The sequence below is a fragment of the Delphinapterus leucas genome, chromosome 20 (genome assembly GCF_059928025.1).
Source record: "Delphinapterus leucas isolate spDelLeu-1000000601 "Yukka" chromosome 20, BTC_Dleu_Yukka2, whole genome shotgun sequence".
Taxonomy (NCBI): domain Eukaryota; kingdom Metazoa; phylum Chordata; class Mammalia; order Artiodactyla; family Monodontidae; genus Delphinapterus; species Delphinapterus leucas.
In genome coordinates, this window is record NC_143148.1 from 2633610 (window position 1) to 2650811 (window position 17202).

The window sequence follows — 17202 nt, forward strand, 5'->3', positions numbered from 1 at the left end:
CCTGTCCTTGTCGCCCACGGGAGTGGACTCCACTGAGGAGAGGTGTGCATTTGCTGTTGCAGGATGCGGTGTCGTACCAGGATGTGGTGGCCCTCACCGAGGACCGGAAGCCCCAGAACCCAGTTCAGGACAACATGGAGAACTACCGGAAGCTGCTCTCGCTGGGTGAGCGCTGCTCTCCCGGCCTGGCCCCTCAGGCTGCTGCACGGAGTCAGGGTCCGCAGTGTGTGTGGACTCGGGTCAGAGGCCCTCAAGCGGCTCCCAGCAGAGACATAAACGATGAGGCTGTGTTTTACGAATCCTCTGGCTTTGGGGGAAGAGTGTGTAGTGTGGGGTCAGGGAGCCCAGGAGACAACTCTTGCCCCCAAGAGTGCTGACCCTGGAAATTTAAATACTCATTTCGGATGGGGTTCCAAGTTCCAGTTTGGATTCCCCTGGAAGACATCTGGCTCAGGTCCTAGTAGGCGGTTGGCTCTGCAGGAGTGTTGTGTGGGCAGTGGAGCCTTGAGGAGCTCCCATGTTTGGAGACCAGGTGGGGAAAACAGGCACGAGTAGGAGGAGAGCCAGGAAGCCCAGTGAAAGGATGTCAGGACTGAGGAGGTGGTTACGAGAAGGGGAAGACTGAAAAGAACGCACTAAATTTAGAAGGCACTCGGAGGTCTCTGTACAAACTTCTAGGTGGAGTCAGGAGAATTAACTAAAATTCAGACCAGCAGAGGCTGAGGAATGAATAATAAGGAAATGAGACTGCAGACAGAAGACATGGTAGGGCTTGGATATGGGCCCCTTCACACTTCGTGGCTGAGAGAAAGACAGACATCATTTATGGTGATGAGTCTTGGTCCCCAACTCGAGTGTGAGATGTTGTGTTCTTCCTGTGGACAGGGGTTCAGCTTGCCGAGGACGACGGCCACTCGCACATGACCCAGGGCCACTCATCACGGTCAAAGAGAAGTGCCTACCCGAGCACCAGTCGAGGTGAGCACGCGAGGCCCTGTGGAGTGGCGCTTGCACCAGTGAGATGGGAGCCGTCCGTACACACTGATACATGATGATACACAATTGATGCACAAAAATACAAGCATTTTACAGTTTATCTTCACACCACCATCACGGAGGTCCCAGTGTTACTTTGCACAAGTACAGGGACGAGGGAGCATTTACATTTGGGATTTCTTTTCAGGTCTGAAAACTATGCCTGAAACCAAAAAGTCAGCCCATCGGCGGGGGATCTGTGAAGATGAATCTTCCCACGGGGTGATAATGGAAAAGTTCATCAAGGACGTTTCGCGCAACTCCAAATCGGGAAGGGCAAGGGAACCTAGCGATCGGCTGCAGAGGTTCCCCAGGAGGCCAGACAGTGACTGGAAGGAAGTTCCATTCAACAAGAGGGAGTCGGTGATTCAGGAGAGGGGCCATGAAGGGAATGCCTTTGGGGGAGGAGGCTTTAATTTGAACTCAAACCTTGTTTCCAGAAAGAGAGTTCTTGAGAGAAAAAGGCGCTATCATTTTGACACAGACGGGAAGGGCTCCATGCACGGTCGGAGAGGTGGTGCAAGGAAGCGGCCCTTTGAGCGCAGCGAGGTGAGGAAGGCCGCTAGCGGGAGCAGCCTTAGCGCGCCGCCCTTCCCCCAGTTGCAGCCCTTCGACTTTGGGGCGACGCCCTATGTGTGTGATGAGTGCGGGAGGTCCTTCAGCGTGATTTCGGGGTTTGTGGAGCATCAGATCACGCACACCAGGGAGAATCTGTATGAGTACGGCGAGTCCTTTCTTCATAGTGTGGCCGTCAGTGAGGTTCAGAAAAGGCAGGCCGGAGGGAAACGCTTTGAATGTAAGGAGTGTGGGGAACCCTTCAATAAGAGCGCCGCCCTGGCCGAGCATCGGAAAATTCACGCTAGAGATTGCCTTGCGGGGTGTAAGGACGAGGAGTACGAGGAGCCCTTCATGCCCAGCCCAACCTTCAGGGAGCTCCAGAAGATATACGGGAAGGACAAATTCTATGAATGCAGGGTGTGCAAGGAAACCTTCCTTCATAGTTCTGCCCTGATCGAGCACCAGAAAACCCATGGCCGAGATGACAAAGGTAGTGAGCATGGGGAAGCCTTCAAACCCAGCCCAGCGCTTAACGAGCTTCAGAAGATGTATGGGAAAGAGAAAATGTACGAGTGCAAGGTGTGCGGGGAGACCTTTCATCACAGCGCATCCCTGAAAGAGCACCACAAGGTCCACACCCGAGGAAACCCATTTGAAAACAAGGGCAAAGTGTGTGAGGAAACCTTCATTCCTGGTCAGTCCCTTAAAAGACGCCAGAAAACCTACCCAACAGAGAAGGCCTACGACTTCAAAGATGGTGGAGATGCCTTTAGGCAAAACTCAGACCTCATCGAGCATCAGAAAATTCATTCTCGGAAGAAGCTCTTTGAAGGCCGGGGGTACGAGAAGTCTGTCATTCACGGTGTGTCCTTCCCCGAATCTCAGAAGAGTCACACTATAACAAGGCCACCTGAGGACGAGGAAGACGAGAAGGCATTCACTGTCAGCTCCAATCCTGATGACAGCCGGGAAGCCCTGTCCTACGAGAGGAACCCCTATGAGAGGTCTTTCATTCATAGCTCAGCCTTCCCTGGGGCTCATAAAAGTCACAGCAAACCGAGAGTGATAGCAGAGGCGACCGTTCAGAGCTCGGGTGCCACCGAACATTGGAAAGTCCACGCTGGGGAGAGTACCTCTGAAAGAAAGGGGTATGAGAGGTCCGTCATCCACAGCCTAGCTGCTTTCAGGCCTCCCCGTGGTCGCGGTGGAAATGAGCTCCTTGGCTGTGACGAGCAGCAGGAGTCCTCCGCTTACCTCTCAGACCCTTGTGGCCAGCCGCAGAAGACCCTTGCCCTAGAGAGCCCCTATGCAGGGGGTAAGAACAACATCTTCAAGGGCTCTTTTGTGCACGGTGCGTCCCACACCGTATCTCAGGACAGTCTCGCTGGGGAGGGCCCCAGTGGATGGAAGAAGGATGGTGAACCATCTGTTCCCAAGTCAGATGTGCGCGAGCATCAGAAGGCTCGTGCTAAGAAGAAGAACATCGAGCGTAGGATTTATGAGACCTCTGTAATCCACTCCCTGCGTTTTGGTGAACCTCAAACGTTTCACCCGAGAGAGAAGTTTTACGAATGTCCGGAGTGTGGAGAGTCCTTTGTTCATAGCTCTGACCTCACTGAGCATCAGAAGATTCATGATAGGAAGAAGCCCTCTGGAAGTGGAAACTACATACGATCTGTCATTCGCAGCATAGCCTCCACGGATCCTCAGACCAGTTATGCGGGCCAGTCAGCACAGGTGAGTTACGCTGAAGAGCAAGCTCAGACCAGTTACGCTGAACCACCAGCTCAGACCAGTTACGCTGAACCACCAGCTCAGACCAGTTACGCTGAACCACCAGCTCAGACCAGTTACGCTGAACCACCAGCTCAGACCAGTTACGCTGAACCACCAGCTCAGACCAGTTACGCTGAACCACCAGCTCAGACCAGTTACGCTGAACCACCAGCTCAGACCAGTTACGCTGAACCACCAGCTCAGACCAGTTACGCTGAACCACCAGCTCAGACCAGTTACGCTGAACCACCAGCTCAGACCAGTTACGCTGAACCACCAGCTCAGACCAGTTACGCTGAACCACCAGCTCAGACCAGTTACCCTGAACCACCAGCTCAGACCAGTTACCCTGAACCACCAGCTCAGACCAGTTACCCTGAACCACCAGCTCAGACCAGTTACCCTGAACCACCAGCTCAGACCAGTTACGCTGAACCACCAGCTCAGACCAGTTACGCTGAACCACCAGCTCAGACCAGTTACGCTGAACCACCAGCTCAGACCAGTTACGCTGAACCACCAGCTCAGACCAGTTACGCTGAACCACCAGCTCAGACCAGTTACCCTGAACCACCAGCTCAGACCAGTTACGCTGAACCACCAGCTCAGACCAGTTACGCTGAACAGCCAGTCCGCAATGAATGTAAGGAGTGTGGGGAGTGTTTTGCCACTGTTGAAGACCTTGGCATACATCAGAAAATCTATGCCCGAGAGAAATTCCATGGTGGGGAGCTGTTTGGAGGCTCTGTGATTCAGGGTGTGGGCCTTGATGGACCTCGACAGGAAGAGCCTCGGCAGGAAGGGCCAGATGAGCCGGATGAGCCTGAAGACACCATCTATGGGTGTAAGGACTGTGGGCTGGGCTTCGTGGATCGCACAGACCTCAGGGACCATCAGAAGGTTCACGGCAGAGAGTACCTCATCGACAGCCGCGAGTACGCGCGTTCTGTGATGCACACCCATTCTGTCAGTGAGTATCAGAAAGATTACATTGGAGAGCAGCTTTATGAGTGCCCGGCATGTGGGGAATCTTTCGTTCATAGCTCATTCCTTTTCGAGCATCAGAAAATCCATGAGCAAGACCAGTTTTACGGCCACAGGAGGTATGATGAGCCCTTTATGCAGCCCTTGGCCATTAGCCCGCAGCGGCCTCGGGCCCCACAGAAGAGTCCTCCTGCTGGGACTTCCCTGCAATGCCAAGTGTGTGGACAAGACTTCATCCACGGCTCTGTCCTTAGCGAACACATGAGAGTTCACGCTGGAGACAGCCTGCTGGAGCAGGGCCAGGGAAGCACAGATGCGGTCAGCCCAGGCTTGGCCCCCACAGACCTTCAGAGAGACCAGGCCAAGGACAAGCACTATGAGTGCGCGACCTGTGGAGAATCCTTCCCCAGCCAGGCCGACCTCCGGGAGCACATGAGGATTCACGAGAAGGACGAGCCCTACGACTATGGGGCCACCTTCGTCCATACCTCCTTCCTCACCGAGCCCCCCAAGAGAGATTCACCCTTCTATGAGTGCAAGGACTGTGGCAAGTCCTTCATCCACAACACAGTCCTCACGAAGCATCAGAAGCTGCACCTCGAGGAAGAGGAAGCAGCAGCAGCCGCCCAGGAAGTCGAAGCCAACGTCCTCGTTCCACGGGAAGTTCTGCGGATCCAGGGATCAAATGTGGAGGCCGCAGAGCCAGAGGTGGAGGCTGCCGAGCCGGAGGTGGAGGCTGCCGAGCCCAACGTGGAGGCCGCCGAGCCCAACGGAGAGGCCGAGGGGCCGGAGGGGGAGGCCGCCGAGCCCAACGGGGAGGCCGAACAGCCCAACGGGGAGGCCGAACAGCCCAACGGGGATGCTGATGAACCAGATGGGGCAGGGATCGAAGACCCAGAGGAAAGAGCCGAAGAGCCAGAGGGAGATGCGGATGAGCCGGACGGTGCAGGGATCGAGGACCCAGAAGAGGAAGGTGACGACCAGGAGATCCAAGTGGAAGAGCCCTACTACGACTGCAGGGAGTGTGGCGAGACCTTCACCTCCAACTCGGCCTACGGTGAGCACCTGAAAACCCATGCCAGGGTGATAATATTCGAGCCTGGAAGCGTCTACGGGGAAAGCTCCCACTACACCGAGCACGCCAGCACCAGCAGCAATGACAGCGGCAGGGCTGATGACAAGTACTTCAAGTGTGACGTCTGTGGGCAGGTGTTCACTGACCGCCTGTCCCTGGCCAGGCACCAGAACACCCACACCGGCTGAGGACTCGGGTGTCAAGGTTGGAAAACCTTCACTAGGACTGGACCCTTACTAAACTACAGATAATTGGAACCAACCCACGATGATGTCGGAAGGAGGCTTCCCTTGGCGTATACACACCTGACTTTGAACATCAGACAACTCAGCCTGGAAAGAAACTGAAGGTGGAGACTCCTTCGGACTTAGCAATTCCCCATCAAACATTGGCGTATGCATGTGGGAAAGCCATAACACACATCTTACCTTCCACCCGAGTAATTGCATTGACGGAAAGCTGGAGGGGTTTTCAAGGCTACAGAAATCGCCCACATCTGTAAATGACACTCCTGGAACCTATATATAATGAATGTTTCCTGAGATGTATATAAAATAGCAAATCATAGCAAACAGTACTCATATTTAGACTTAATATGGTATCCAGTTACAGTTCACTTGCAGAGGTACCTTCCTTACCTGGTACTCTTTGATTTTTTTTTTTTTTTTTTTTTTTTTGGAGGAGGAAGAGAGCAACAAATTAGAATATATTTGTAAGCATCTTAGATCCTTAGAAAGATTTATTGTGCGTTATTTGAATCCCATCCATATTTTTTTGAGTAATTGACTGTGTTGTTCCTTACTCTTAAATATTCCTGTAAAGGTGTAGGCATGAAAGATAAAATGTCTTTTCCGCTTTGCTGTTTGAAAGGGGAAGTACTTGGAGCTTCCTTTTCAGCTATTTCGTCTACACTAACACTTTGGAACCTAATGCTGTGTAAGCCTTTACGATACGTGGATTGGCCTTTTGTAACCCCAAATTGATTGGTTGCCACCTTGTACTTTGCAGTGGTTCTCATGCAAAAAATAGTTACAAGTTTTGTTATTTGTTTTTAAACCAACTTGATGTCTGTTGGATAGTGAATTCACAAAAGCTGAAGCTTCTCCCTGTGCATCTTGCGTCTTTGCCTTTCAAGAGTGGTTGCAGCCATCCCTAGATCGCGCGCGTGCCTGATGAGGTTGAGAACCGTGGGGGCTCTCGTGTAAGTTAGGACGGGGCTGCTGCCTCATCACTCCCTTTGCGCGCTCCCTGCCTTAAGCGACAAGTAGCAACGGGGCTTCGTCCGTGTGTGCCGCTACAACTCAGTTTTTGCACCCTGGGCGCCCAGGGGCGAGTATCCTTAGAGCTTTCTAGTGTGAAACTTAATTCTCGTCTTTACCTGTCTGACCCTCAACCCCATGTCTAACTTGCATTTAAAAAAAAAACTTTCTTTACAGTCAACTCGAGCTTAACATGGACTCAGGTTCCCTAGCAGCCTTAATTTGTTTCGTTGCCATCTGTCCCTTCCTCTTAAAGAGTGCCCCCCTAAATAAGCAGTTGTCACCTATCCTTCAGAGCGTCACGTCTGTCTAGTCGCCTCGGTTGCCCGTGTGATCACAAGTCGACCTCACAGCTCGAGGTTTCCTGTGTCCTGTTCTGTGGACCACCTGTGCTCCCTTTGCTTCCCCGCCCCTTGCATAATGACTATTAAGAACTCTTTTTGGCTTTGAGTTGGCTGGAAAAAAAAAAAAAATTAAAATAAAAAAAAAAATTTTTAAGAGGATCTGGTAGATTAAGGGAGCAGAAGATAAGAGCTAGATTATTTGGGCGAGCAAAGTTAAAGTACCTGCTGGGGAAATGTGTTTAAATCTCCCTCTCCTAGGTCCGCACGGTTAGGGCTCGGGGAGAGCATATCGCAGCTGGAAGGAATGCCAAAGTCGAAGGAGGTTGGTAGGGTGAGAGCAGGAAGCAGAAAAGAGTAAGCCAAAGAAGGGGGAGTCCTGATAACGTCTCCAGACCTCGGAGGGTGAGGAAGCAGTTGGAAGCAACATCAGGAGCGGGGATGGGAAGGCCAGGATGGGAAGAATGAATGAGCAGGATATCCTGGGCCTCTGAGAAGAAGGGGCCGTTTTGATGGCATGGTGTAGGCGAGGGCCAGCTGCATGTGAAGACCCGAGGTTGGACACCTGGGAGAGCTGAGGGACAGTGAGGCACGGCCTCAGAGGAGGACCCTGAGGTGGGGGCCGGCGTCAGCGTCGGTGGGGTGAACCTGTGTTCATCACTGTTGGCAGTATTAACTGGTAGAACTCTTCAGAAAGAGACTTGCCAAATGTCAGGGTGTCCGTTCCAGCCTTTGCTTAGTGAAACATTAGGAACAACTTAATGCCAAAAATAGGAGGACAATTAAGGGAACTTGTCGGTGAACTCCTAATGCAGCTGTTTAAAAATGATAAGCGTGGAGAGTTATGTAGCAACATGGAAATATATTTACGGAATACTAAGTGGAAAAAACAGGACACAGAATTATATTTATACTACAGTTATAACTGTTTAAAAATGTATGCTTATAGTCAAAAGCTGTCGTGGTGGTGGTGTTGTAGGCTTATAGTCGAGCATTATTTTCTTAAATTCCTTGAATATTCTTCATCGTAGTGTTACTAAAAAGTTTATAATCATGTTTCCATTGTGAACATAATTTGAACTCATTATCGGGCACTTGGAAAATACAGAAAAGTGGAGGAAAAAAAAATCCATATACCCCCCATCCAAAGACAGATACGCTCCTCACTATATTGTTTATCCTCGTTTCTGTGCACAGGTTTGTGACTATAACTGTGTCAAAATGTGTACTCAGAGTAACTGTTGCCTTTGCGGAATTAAACACTTTCATCTTAATGTTTTCAGATGTTCCTTATAGTAGTGTCCTGATAACAAAGCTTATTATGTTTGTTTCCATTACAAGCATAATACGTACCCAGAGGAATAATTGGAAAATACAAAATAAATTCGAAAAGTCGCCCATATCCCCAACACCCAACAACTGCTGTTCACATCTTGATCTGTTTTCTCCATCTCGTGTCAGTGCACACGCTTGTGATTAGGACTGTTGAGTACGTGTGCATAACGTCTAAAATGAAAAAATACGGAAAATAATTAAGAGTGTTGTCGTTATGGGATTATGGTTAAACGTTTTGTCTCAGATTCCTTGAATGATCTCTGGTGTTTTGGTACTAAATCTTACGTATGTATTTTTCCATTACAAATATAGTACATACTTATGGCAGACTTCGGGGAGATTCAGCAAAGCAAAAGAAAAGAAATTCATCCATATTCCCGACACCCACCAACCATTGCTGTTGACACCTTGACCTGTGCACAGTCTGATGACTGCGGTGTCTGTGATGAGTATGCAGAGGGTCAAAGATGGGAAGAGACGCAGAAAGCAGTGAGGAAATGGTGTGTGGTCATTGTGGGATTACAGTTAAGTATTTTGTCTCGGTTACCTGGGACAGGCTTTCTCACAGTGTTTTGGGAACCTACCTTTATTACATGTATTTCCATTATAAACACGGTATGTGTTCATCACAGAGACTTGGAAGTTACAGAAGTGTAGAAGAGAAACTCACCCATATTATCATCACCCAAAGACTGTGGTTAACATCTTCATATATTTTCTTCATCTTGTGTCTGTGCACAGGTTTTTGGTTTGTTAATATGGTTGTGGTCGTTCTATCTATCTGTAATAGTGTCCACAATAAAAATAAAGTTAAAAATAAGATACTTCTCAGTCTCTTCTTTTGTCCATTTTAAGTGTTTGGGGTGGTTAAAAATCCCAAAACTTAGCGTCTCCTTAGGCCCCTTTAGGGTTAGTTTACAAATCTTATTCCAGTTTTAATTATTGCATATATCAAGAGTTACTTCTAAGGGATCTTTTAGTACTACACGATCCCACATTTTTAACTGCACGAATAAAATTAAAACGTATATTCCAATAGTGTTTGTTTTGTTTTGTTTTTTTTGCGGTACGCGGGCCTCTCACTGCTGTGGCCTCTCCCATTGCGGAGCACAGGCTCCGGACGCGCAGGCTCCGGACGCGCAGGCTCAGCGGCCATGGCTCACGGGCCCAGCCGCTCCACGGCACGTGGGATCTTCCCGGACCGGGGCACGAACCCGTGTCCCCTGCATCGGCAGGCGGACTCTCAACCACTGCGCCACCAGGGAAGCCCCTCCAATAGTGTTTTAAACTTGATAATAACCGCAACACAACAAGTATGCTTCAGTTACTTGAGTCTGCATTTAAAATTTTAATCCTATATAATATTCTCTCAAAAACAAGAATGATCCTGTAACATAGAAAACATGTTGCTGTTGTGGAGTCTCTTTAAAGTGTCCGTCCCTCACTCTTCCGTGAGGTTAGATGGTTACCCCTGGTGGTGCCTGACTGACTCCAGGGTGGTCACAGCGTCGGTGATCCTTCTACGATAAGGGGCACCAGCGTCGGTCAGGGTGCGAGGGTCAATTCTCTTTTAAGACTACGAAAGGAAGTCTAGGAAGGGAAGGAAGTGAGGGTCGTTGGAGTTGCTTGACGGGCATTTAGGGAACTCTTCTCTCCACCCGCACCTCACTTGCAGGGGTAACTATGCCCCTGCCACGTTTATTCCCTGAGGTTTGACCCTTCCCTGGCCTCAGCTGATTGGTACCCATGGGTTCCCCGTGTCCAGTCAGACTTGGACTGAGGGCCACCTGGGTGGTCACACAGGCTGGGGCTGGGTGTGTTGGTGAACAAGGCCACGTGCCAGAGGGAAACTTGGTTCCTGGTGCTTCACCCACCCCAGTGCCTTGGGGATCCTGGCTGAACTGCCTACCTTTGGGTTCCCTAAGAACTCCCACCTCATTACAATGATCGTCCTTGCACTTGAGCTGGCTTTGTTACTAGTGTAGTGTTTTGCTGCTTTCAGCAGCCCCAAATCATTTCCCCTTTCTGGGAACCACCGAGTCTTGTGGGAATACCACAGTGCCCTGCCCCTTCCCTGTCCAAAGGCTGAGCCCTGTGCCAGTCGGGCTCCCTGAGCAGAAGGGCACACAGAAGTCATCCCAGTGGCAGCACTGACCATACATGAGTTCCTGCTACAGAGATAGCCAAGAGCTGTTCTGGTAACTGTCCTTCCTGAGGCCTGATTGTTTAGTTCTTCCTTTGATTCTCTGAGTACCCATTATCCTTCCAGGCTATTCCTTACTTGCTTTACTTGGCCATAGATAGTTATTTATAACCCCAAAGGGTCCTAACTGATACAGAAATGGATGCAGAAATGGGTTGGAGATAATAAACCCTGAGGGAAATTGGGATACTTGGAAACATTCAGTATTGGGCCTTGGAATGGGAAACTCAAAGACCAAGGCATGTGGCCTTAAAATATTTAAGTACTGCCCATGGTCGGTCATCTGGAGTCACCTGCTTCCTGGGGTGAAGGGCTTGATAGCAGCTGTCACAAACAAATCCAAAGACTATGAAGGATGTCGTCAGGGAGCTCAGCTCCGTGCTCTGTGGTGACCTAGAGAGGTGGGATTGGGGGTGGGGGTGGGGGTGGGGGTGGGAGGCTCAAGACAGAGGGGATATATGTATGCGTATAGCTGATTCACTTTGTTCTACAGCAGAAACTAACAATACTGTAAAGCAATTTTACTCCAATTTAAAAAAAAGACTACGAAGAGTGTCGAGATCAGAGGTACAGGCGGGTTTCTACCTTTAACCTGCAGGGCTCTGACTTTGGTCATTTAAACCCATAGCCTTGCCCTATTCCCAATGTGAAAAGCTTGGGCAGCCCTAGGGAAACACGATCCTGGCAAACAGAATGGTGGGTCTAGGAGACTCGGAAACACTGAGACCACCCTGAAGCTCCAAACCCTTGAAAACACTCCTCATTCACCACTTCCATCCCACACAGAGGAAGTCGTGGGGGATGCCCGTGGGAGGGGCAGCCGTTGAAATGCTCTCTGATGTTCTTGGCAATGGGAAGAACCTGAGTATTGAAAAGGGGGCCGCTTCTCAGAGGAAGCATGGCTGGTGTAATCGGATCCTGGGGGGGATGGGAGTCCTGACACAGATTCATGGATGTGATGCCCCCGCAAAGGATTTATATAACAAAATAAGCCAAAGTCTAGGTCCAAAAGAGGCTGACTAGGGCCACCATACTGGAGTCACAACGTCCTTGAGTCTGTTTATAGACAATGTCACTAGAGTCCAGGGACCCTTGAGGAAGGACTCTGTTAAACATAACACCTGTGCCTTATGGAGGTAATCCATTTGTTGATAAACAAATCTTCCAAGGACCAGTGGATGTTGCACCTAAACAAACACTCATCCTTGGGGTTGGGAGCGTTGCAAGGTGAACAGCAATTAAGATGTAATGTGCTGTCTGCAGGCAAGCCAGCTCCCGAGAGCTGGGCTCTACATCTCCTAGTTGTACCTTCCTAATTCTTCACTTGGTTTAACTCATTCCTCCCCTGGGAAGGCATGAGTGAGGATGAAGCCAGGACTGGTACTATGTCCACCCTCCAAACAGCCAGACATCTTGGGGTAGGTTGATCACACCAAGCCCCTTTCATCGCAGAGAGGGCAATGTTTTATCCTCAATGGAACAGTGATGTGTTCTGGATTTAGATTTTCCTTTCCCTCCCCACCAGCCTCTTCTCAACATCTGTGGGCTTACTGTGTGTTTCATACAGCACTTAGGCACCATATGTAGCAGTCATCCATCAGAATGATGCTCGTAACAAGCAACCACAAAACCTCGATGGCACCCAATAAATGTTTATTTCTCACACATCTAGGATCAGATCGGTGAGATGGCTCTGCTTACCTTGGCTGGGCTTGTTCATGTGCCTGGGGATTGGCTGGCTGTCAGCTGACGTCGGCTAGTAATAGCTGGGGTTGGGAGACTCAAACAACTCCCATCCTCCTGAGACTAGTGGACCACCTCCTTATGGTGGTGGCAAAATGCAAGAGAACAAGTGAAAATACCCAAGGCCTCTTGGAGCCTAGACTTGGAACTAGTATACTGTCACTTTCATCTCATTCTCTTGGCCAAAGCAAGTCACTTGGGCTGGGGAATATACTCCACCTTTAGGAAAGGAGTTAAAGCCACATGACAGAGAGGAGTGAAGAATCAGAGACATTAATGGAACCTCAATACCTTGCTGTTAACCAAGGAATTCTCTTCCCATGATTTATATCCCACACACCTGTATAATCCCTAAAAAACATCCTAGGTATATCCTAAGGAAAACTAAGCCATGGTCTTCGATGAGAGAAGCCACCATCTGACTTTGGAAAGCTGTTTTGCCAAATGTGATATATGCCCCAAACCTACTGTCTGTAGTTGGAAGACAAAAGTCCAGGATCAAAGAATTGAAAACAGAGGTGTACTTCCTTCCATTGCATCTCATTACCCAATCTCCAAATTCTTGTTTCAGGGAGCCTGTTGATTTAGAACTCTTACTACCCAAGGGAACTTTTACAGCTGGAGGCACAATAGTTCCATATAACTGGAGCTAGACTGTCCCCTAGCCTTCTGGGGTTCCCTCTCTGACCACTAGACAAATAGGCCAAAAGAAGATTATGATGATAACTGAGGTTGGCCCTAATTAACAAGTAGAAATATGATCGGTTACTGCTTATTTTGATTATCTCTTGTCATGTAACAATTCCAAAACTTAGTGACTTAAAATAACAACCAACAATCATACATTTGCTCACAGTTCTGCAGACTGGATTGGACCCAGCTAGGATCTTCTGCTGTCTTGTCTACAGTCACTCATGTGTTATAGTCATATATCTGGAGACTCAACTAGGGCTCCCTGAAGGGTTGGCTTCTCTCTTGCCTCAAGTTGAGAATTGCTGGCTGGTGAAGATCTCTCTAAGTCAGATCCAGCCCATAAAGACTGGAAGAGGTAGCTACTTGTTCAAATGTACAGAACAAAGCAAACCTACAAGGAACATGAATAATCAAGAAAACACAGCACAATCAAAGTAAGAAAACAAATCTCCAGTAACCAACATGGTAGAAATGGAAATCTGTGAACTGTCTTACAAAGAATTAAAAATAATCATCTTTTAAAAAGCTCAGTGAGTTACCAGAGAACGTGGGTAGACAACCAAATGAAACCAGGGAAATTATACATGAACAAAATTAGAATATCAACAAAAAGAAACAAACAAGCAAATGAACCAAGTAGAAACACTGGAGCTAGAGAATACAATAACTGAACTGAAAAATTAATTAGTGGGGTTCAGAAGCAGAATTAATCAAGGAGAAGAAAGAATTAGCATACTTAGGGGCAAGTGATTCAAAATTTTCAGTAAACAAAGCTACAGTAATCAAAACAGCATGGTACTGGCACAGAAACAGACACAGAGATCAATGGAACAGAACAGAGAATCCAGAAATAAACCCACACACTATGGTCAATTAAACCATGACAAAGGAGGCAAGAATATAAAATGGAGCATCAATAAATGCTGCTGGGAAAACGGGACAGCTACATGTAAAAGAATGAAATTAGAGCATTCTCTAACACAATATACAAAAATCAACTCAAAGTGGGTTAAAGACCTAAATGTAAAACTGGAAACCATAAAACTCCTAGAAGAAAACATAAGAAGAACGCTCTTTCGAGCCCTGGTCTGGGAAGAGCCCACATGCCGCGGAGCAACTAGGCCCATGAGCCACAACTACTGAGCCTGCGCATCTGGAGCCTGTGCTCCGCAACAAGAGAGGCCACAACAGTGAGAGGCCCGCGTACCACAAAAATAAATAAATAAATAAATAAACAAATAAAAATTAAAAAACTAGTCCCAATACCACTATTACACTTAAAATAATTTCTTAATATCTCCAAATACCCTGTGTTCACATTTCTCCATCAGAAACGACAATCTATTTTAAAAGTGCTATTTTAAATCTATTTTTTAAATTACTCATATAAAATGAGCATAAACTTGTGATCTTGTTGAACGCAGTTTTTTTTTGTTTTTTGCTTTTCATTGGATGCACGTAGCTCTTGGCTGCACAAGGCTGCCGAGGGGTGCAGGAAGTTTTGAGGCAGGGTCTCTAGGGACCTCTATGCTATTTAATACTTTGCCTCCTGGTAAGGGGATGAGGTGCAGAGCGTGAAGGCCCCCTCCCCCCCATGCTCCCTCCATCTGCAGGAACCCAGGGCTGGGGTGAAAGTAGTGAGGCGTGCCACTTCTTGCTCCAACCTCCGCCACTCTGGCGTCCCTGGACCGCCCCCTTCGGTCTCGGGACTACATTTCCCAGAGGTCCTCGAGCGCCACCCGGGCTCGAGCTCCTTAGCAGACACGGAGCGACTAGCGTGGCGAGGCGCGGTGCCTTCTGGGACAGGTAGTTCGGTGGGCGGCTCTCGGAGCGCTTTGGTCCAGGTTTGAATTCCGCCCACCCGCATTCGGCTCGGAGGGAAGGCAGACAGTACGCCGAGCGGTGAGTTTTCGGCAGGAGAGGACGGGAGGTGGGTTGGGAGAGGAACACTGTGTGTGTGTGTGTGTGTGTGTGTGTGTGTGTGTGTGTGTGTGTGTGTGTGTGTGTGTGTGTGTTGGGGGGAGGGCTCTGTATCGGCCAGTGGAGGAAGCGGGGATGGCTCGGCTGCGCGCTAATGGGGGTGACAGCGGGCGGGTCCTCGGCCACCCCTTCCTGACCTGTTGTGTCTCCGAGGGTGAAGGGTCTGGGCGTGGGTGTGAGTGAGTGACTGGCTTGCCAGCAGGTGACTGTGTCAAGGTGGGGGTGTGGCTCTGCGGGGGTCCGGGGAGTGTGTGGCCTTGTCTGTCCGTCCCAGGGCGGGAGATTTTAATGAGATTCCACACAGCACGAATTCTGAATTTGTGAGGCGTCTGTGTGAGTCCGCGTCTGACTCTGCGGAGTCGTGCCCAAGGGTGTGCATTTTTGTCTGACAGGTGGAGTCAATGGGTACTCAGGTGTGTGTGTGTCTCTGTGTGGGTGTGTGACTGCAGCAGAGTCCGATTGTGTGTCTGAATTTGGGGAGCTCATGTCTCCACTATGTGAGGGGCGTGCTAATCTGATGGCGGTGGCAGACGGTTATTAAGGGGCCTCCAGGACCCTGGAGGGGTCAGTTGGGAGTTAAGGGAGCCAGTTACGAACTTGGCCGGCTGCGGGCATGGTTGAATGATTTGGAGGGAATACCTGAAGCAGTTTAGGGGGCGTTGGAGCTGCGGAAAGAGGGTTCTCGGAGGACGCATATGAAGTTTTGGGAATGAGAAGGGCTTTTGGAAAACGGCTTTTGAGCCAACAGTGGTTATGCACATAAGTGTCCGGCTGTCCGGGGGGCTGGGAGCATGAATGGTCCGCACCTGTGAAAGGAGGCAGCTTCTCGGCAACGGGACCTGGGTCTGTCCTGGGTGTCAGCCAGAGGGAATCATGTGTCTGGAGGGTGATTTTGAGTTTTGAGATGTGGCTGCAGGTGTGTTTGTGTCTTTATGCCCCAGTGTCCAACGTGTTTATCTGAAAGCTGTGTGTGTGTGTATGTCTGTGTGGGTGTGTCTGCATGGGTTACCTGTGGTTTGAAGTTGTGTGAATCTGCACATTTGTAAGTGGGGAGCAAGTGGGTTTTATTGTTTTTAAAAGGCTTGCAAGGCTGAGGGGGTGACTCCGATTTTCCAGGTGTGTGTGTGTGTGTGTCTGTGTGTCTGCATGCCTGTATTTCTGTGGATGGATTTCTGCATATTTGTCTCTCTGATCTGCTAGGAGGTCTCAATGTTTTCAAGCCTACAAGGCTGAAGGAGTGATTCTGAGGTTTAAAGTGAGCCATTGTGAGTAGGAGTTGGGGGGGTCCAAAGGGGAGTGACAGGGGGCATCTGAGGTGAGAGGCTACTGGGGGGTTGGGTCCCCAGGTGAGACTGAGGGTGGACCCTGGGGTGTCAGGCAGAGGTGGTCTGAGTATCCCATAGGGCGCCCTTTGAGCTTTAAGTGTGCAGATGTGTGTCCTGCGTGTGTGTGTGCCTGGTGTGCCCAGTATTTGAAGCTGTGTGTCTATGCACATTTGTGTGTGTGTGTGCGTGTGCGTGCACGTGCCTGAGTGTTACTGAACCTCAGGTTGTGTTACTGCCCATTTGTGTGTATTTGAGGATCTACAAGTGGGTCTTAATCTGTACAAGTAGAACACCGAGGCCAAAGGGGTGTCTCTGAGTTTCTGAAAGTATCCCACTGTGAGTAGGCGTGTGAGTCCTGGGCAGGAGGTCACCTCGTGGGAGGGAGTCATTGTGTGCCTGATGATCCTGCAGGACCCACCCTGTCCCCCAACCACCCCCAAGGGGTCCCCAGGCCCCAGTGCCTCTGATGCATGAGCCTCTGTGCCTTTCCTAGGAAGGCCTGGCCTGGGCAGTGGGGGAGGAGCGCTGGGGGAGGGGACGGATTCTGAGGCCCAGTAGGAACCCCTCAGTAACAAGGATAGTGATGCTGGCAGGCTGGGGGCCTTCGTGGAGGAAGAGGCCCCCTGACCCTCCCCCCTACAAATACAATTGTAGCCAACACTCTGATGTCTGTGCTGGTGTCAGAGACTGTTTTAATCACCTGACTTGTGTTCGGGGGCGGGGGTTGGGGGTTTGTGCATATCACTGAGCAACTCATTCCCATTCATTCACCTAAGTTTGTCCACCGCCTCCTTGGGCATCTCTGGAGCCAGCGCTGCTCAGGCGCCAAGGACAAGCACTGAGCAAGCGCACCCGCTCCTGCCCAGCGGCCCAGGCAGAACCTAGGTCGGGAGGT

The 17202-nt window shown here is 49.7% G+C and overlaps 1 protein-coding gene across 16 annotated transcripts in view; it reads left to right on the forward strand.

The window, feature by feature from the left end:
• The window catches only part of PEG3 (paternally expressed 3), a 31277-nt gene extending 22484 nt beyond the window's left edge, over window positions 1-8793 (forward strand). For all 16 annotated transcript variants that reach the window (XM_030761160.2, XM_089901928.1, XM_089901929.1 and 13 more), the window contains 3 exons: window positions 63-165; window positions 886-978; window positions 1184-8793. In XM_030761160.2, coding sequence (XP_030617020.2) covers window positions 63-165; window positions 886-978; window positions 1184-5616 — 4629 coding nt within the window. In that variant the 3' untranslated portion in view covers window positions 5617-8793. The remainder of the gene's footprint in view (window positions 1-62; window positions 166-885; window positions 979-1183) is intronic.
• The last annotated feature ends 8409 nt before the right edge of the window (window positions 8794-17202 follow it).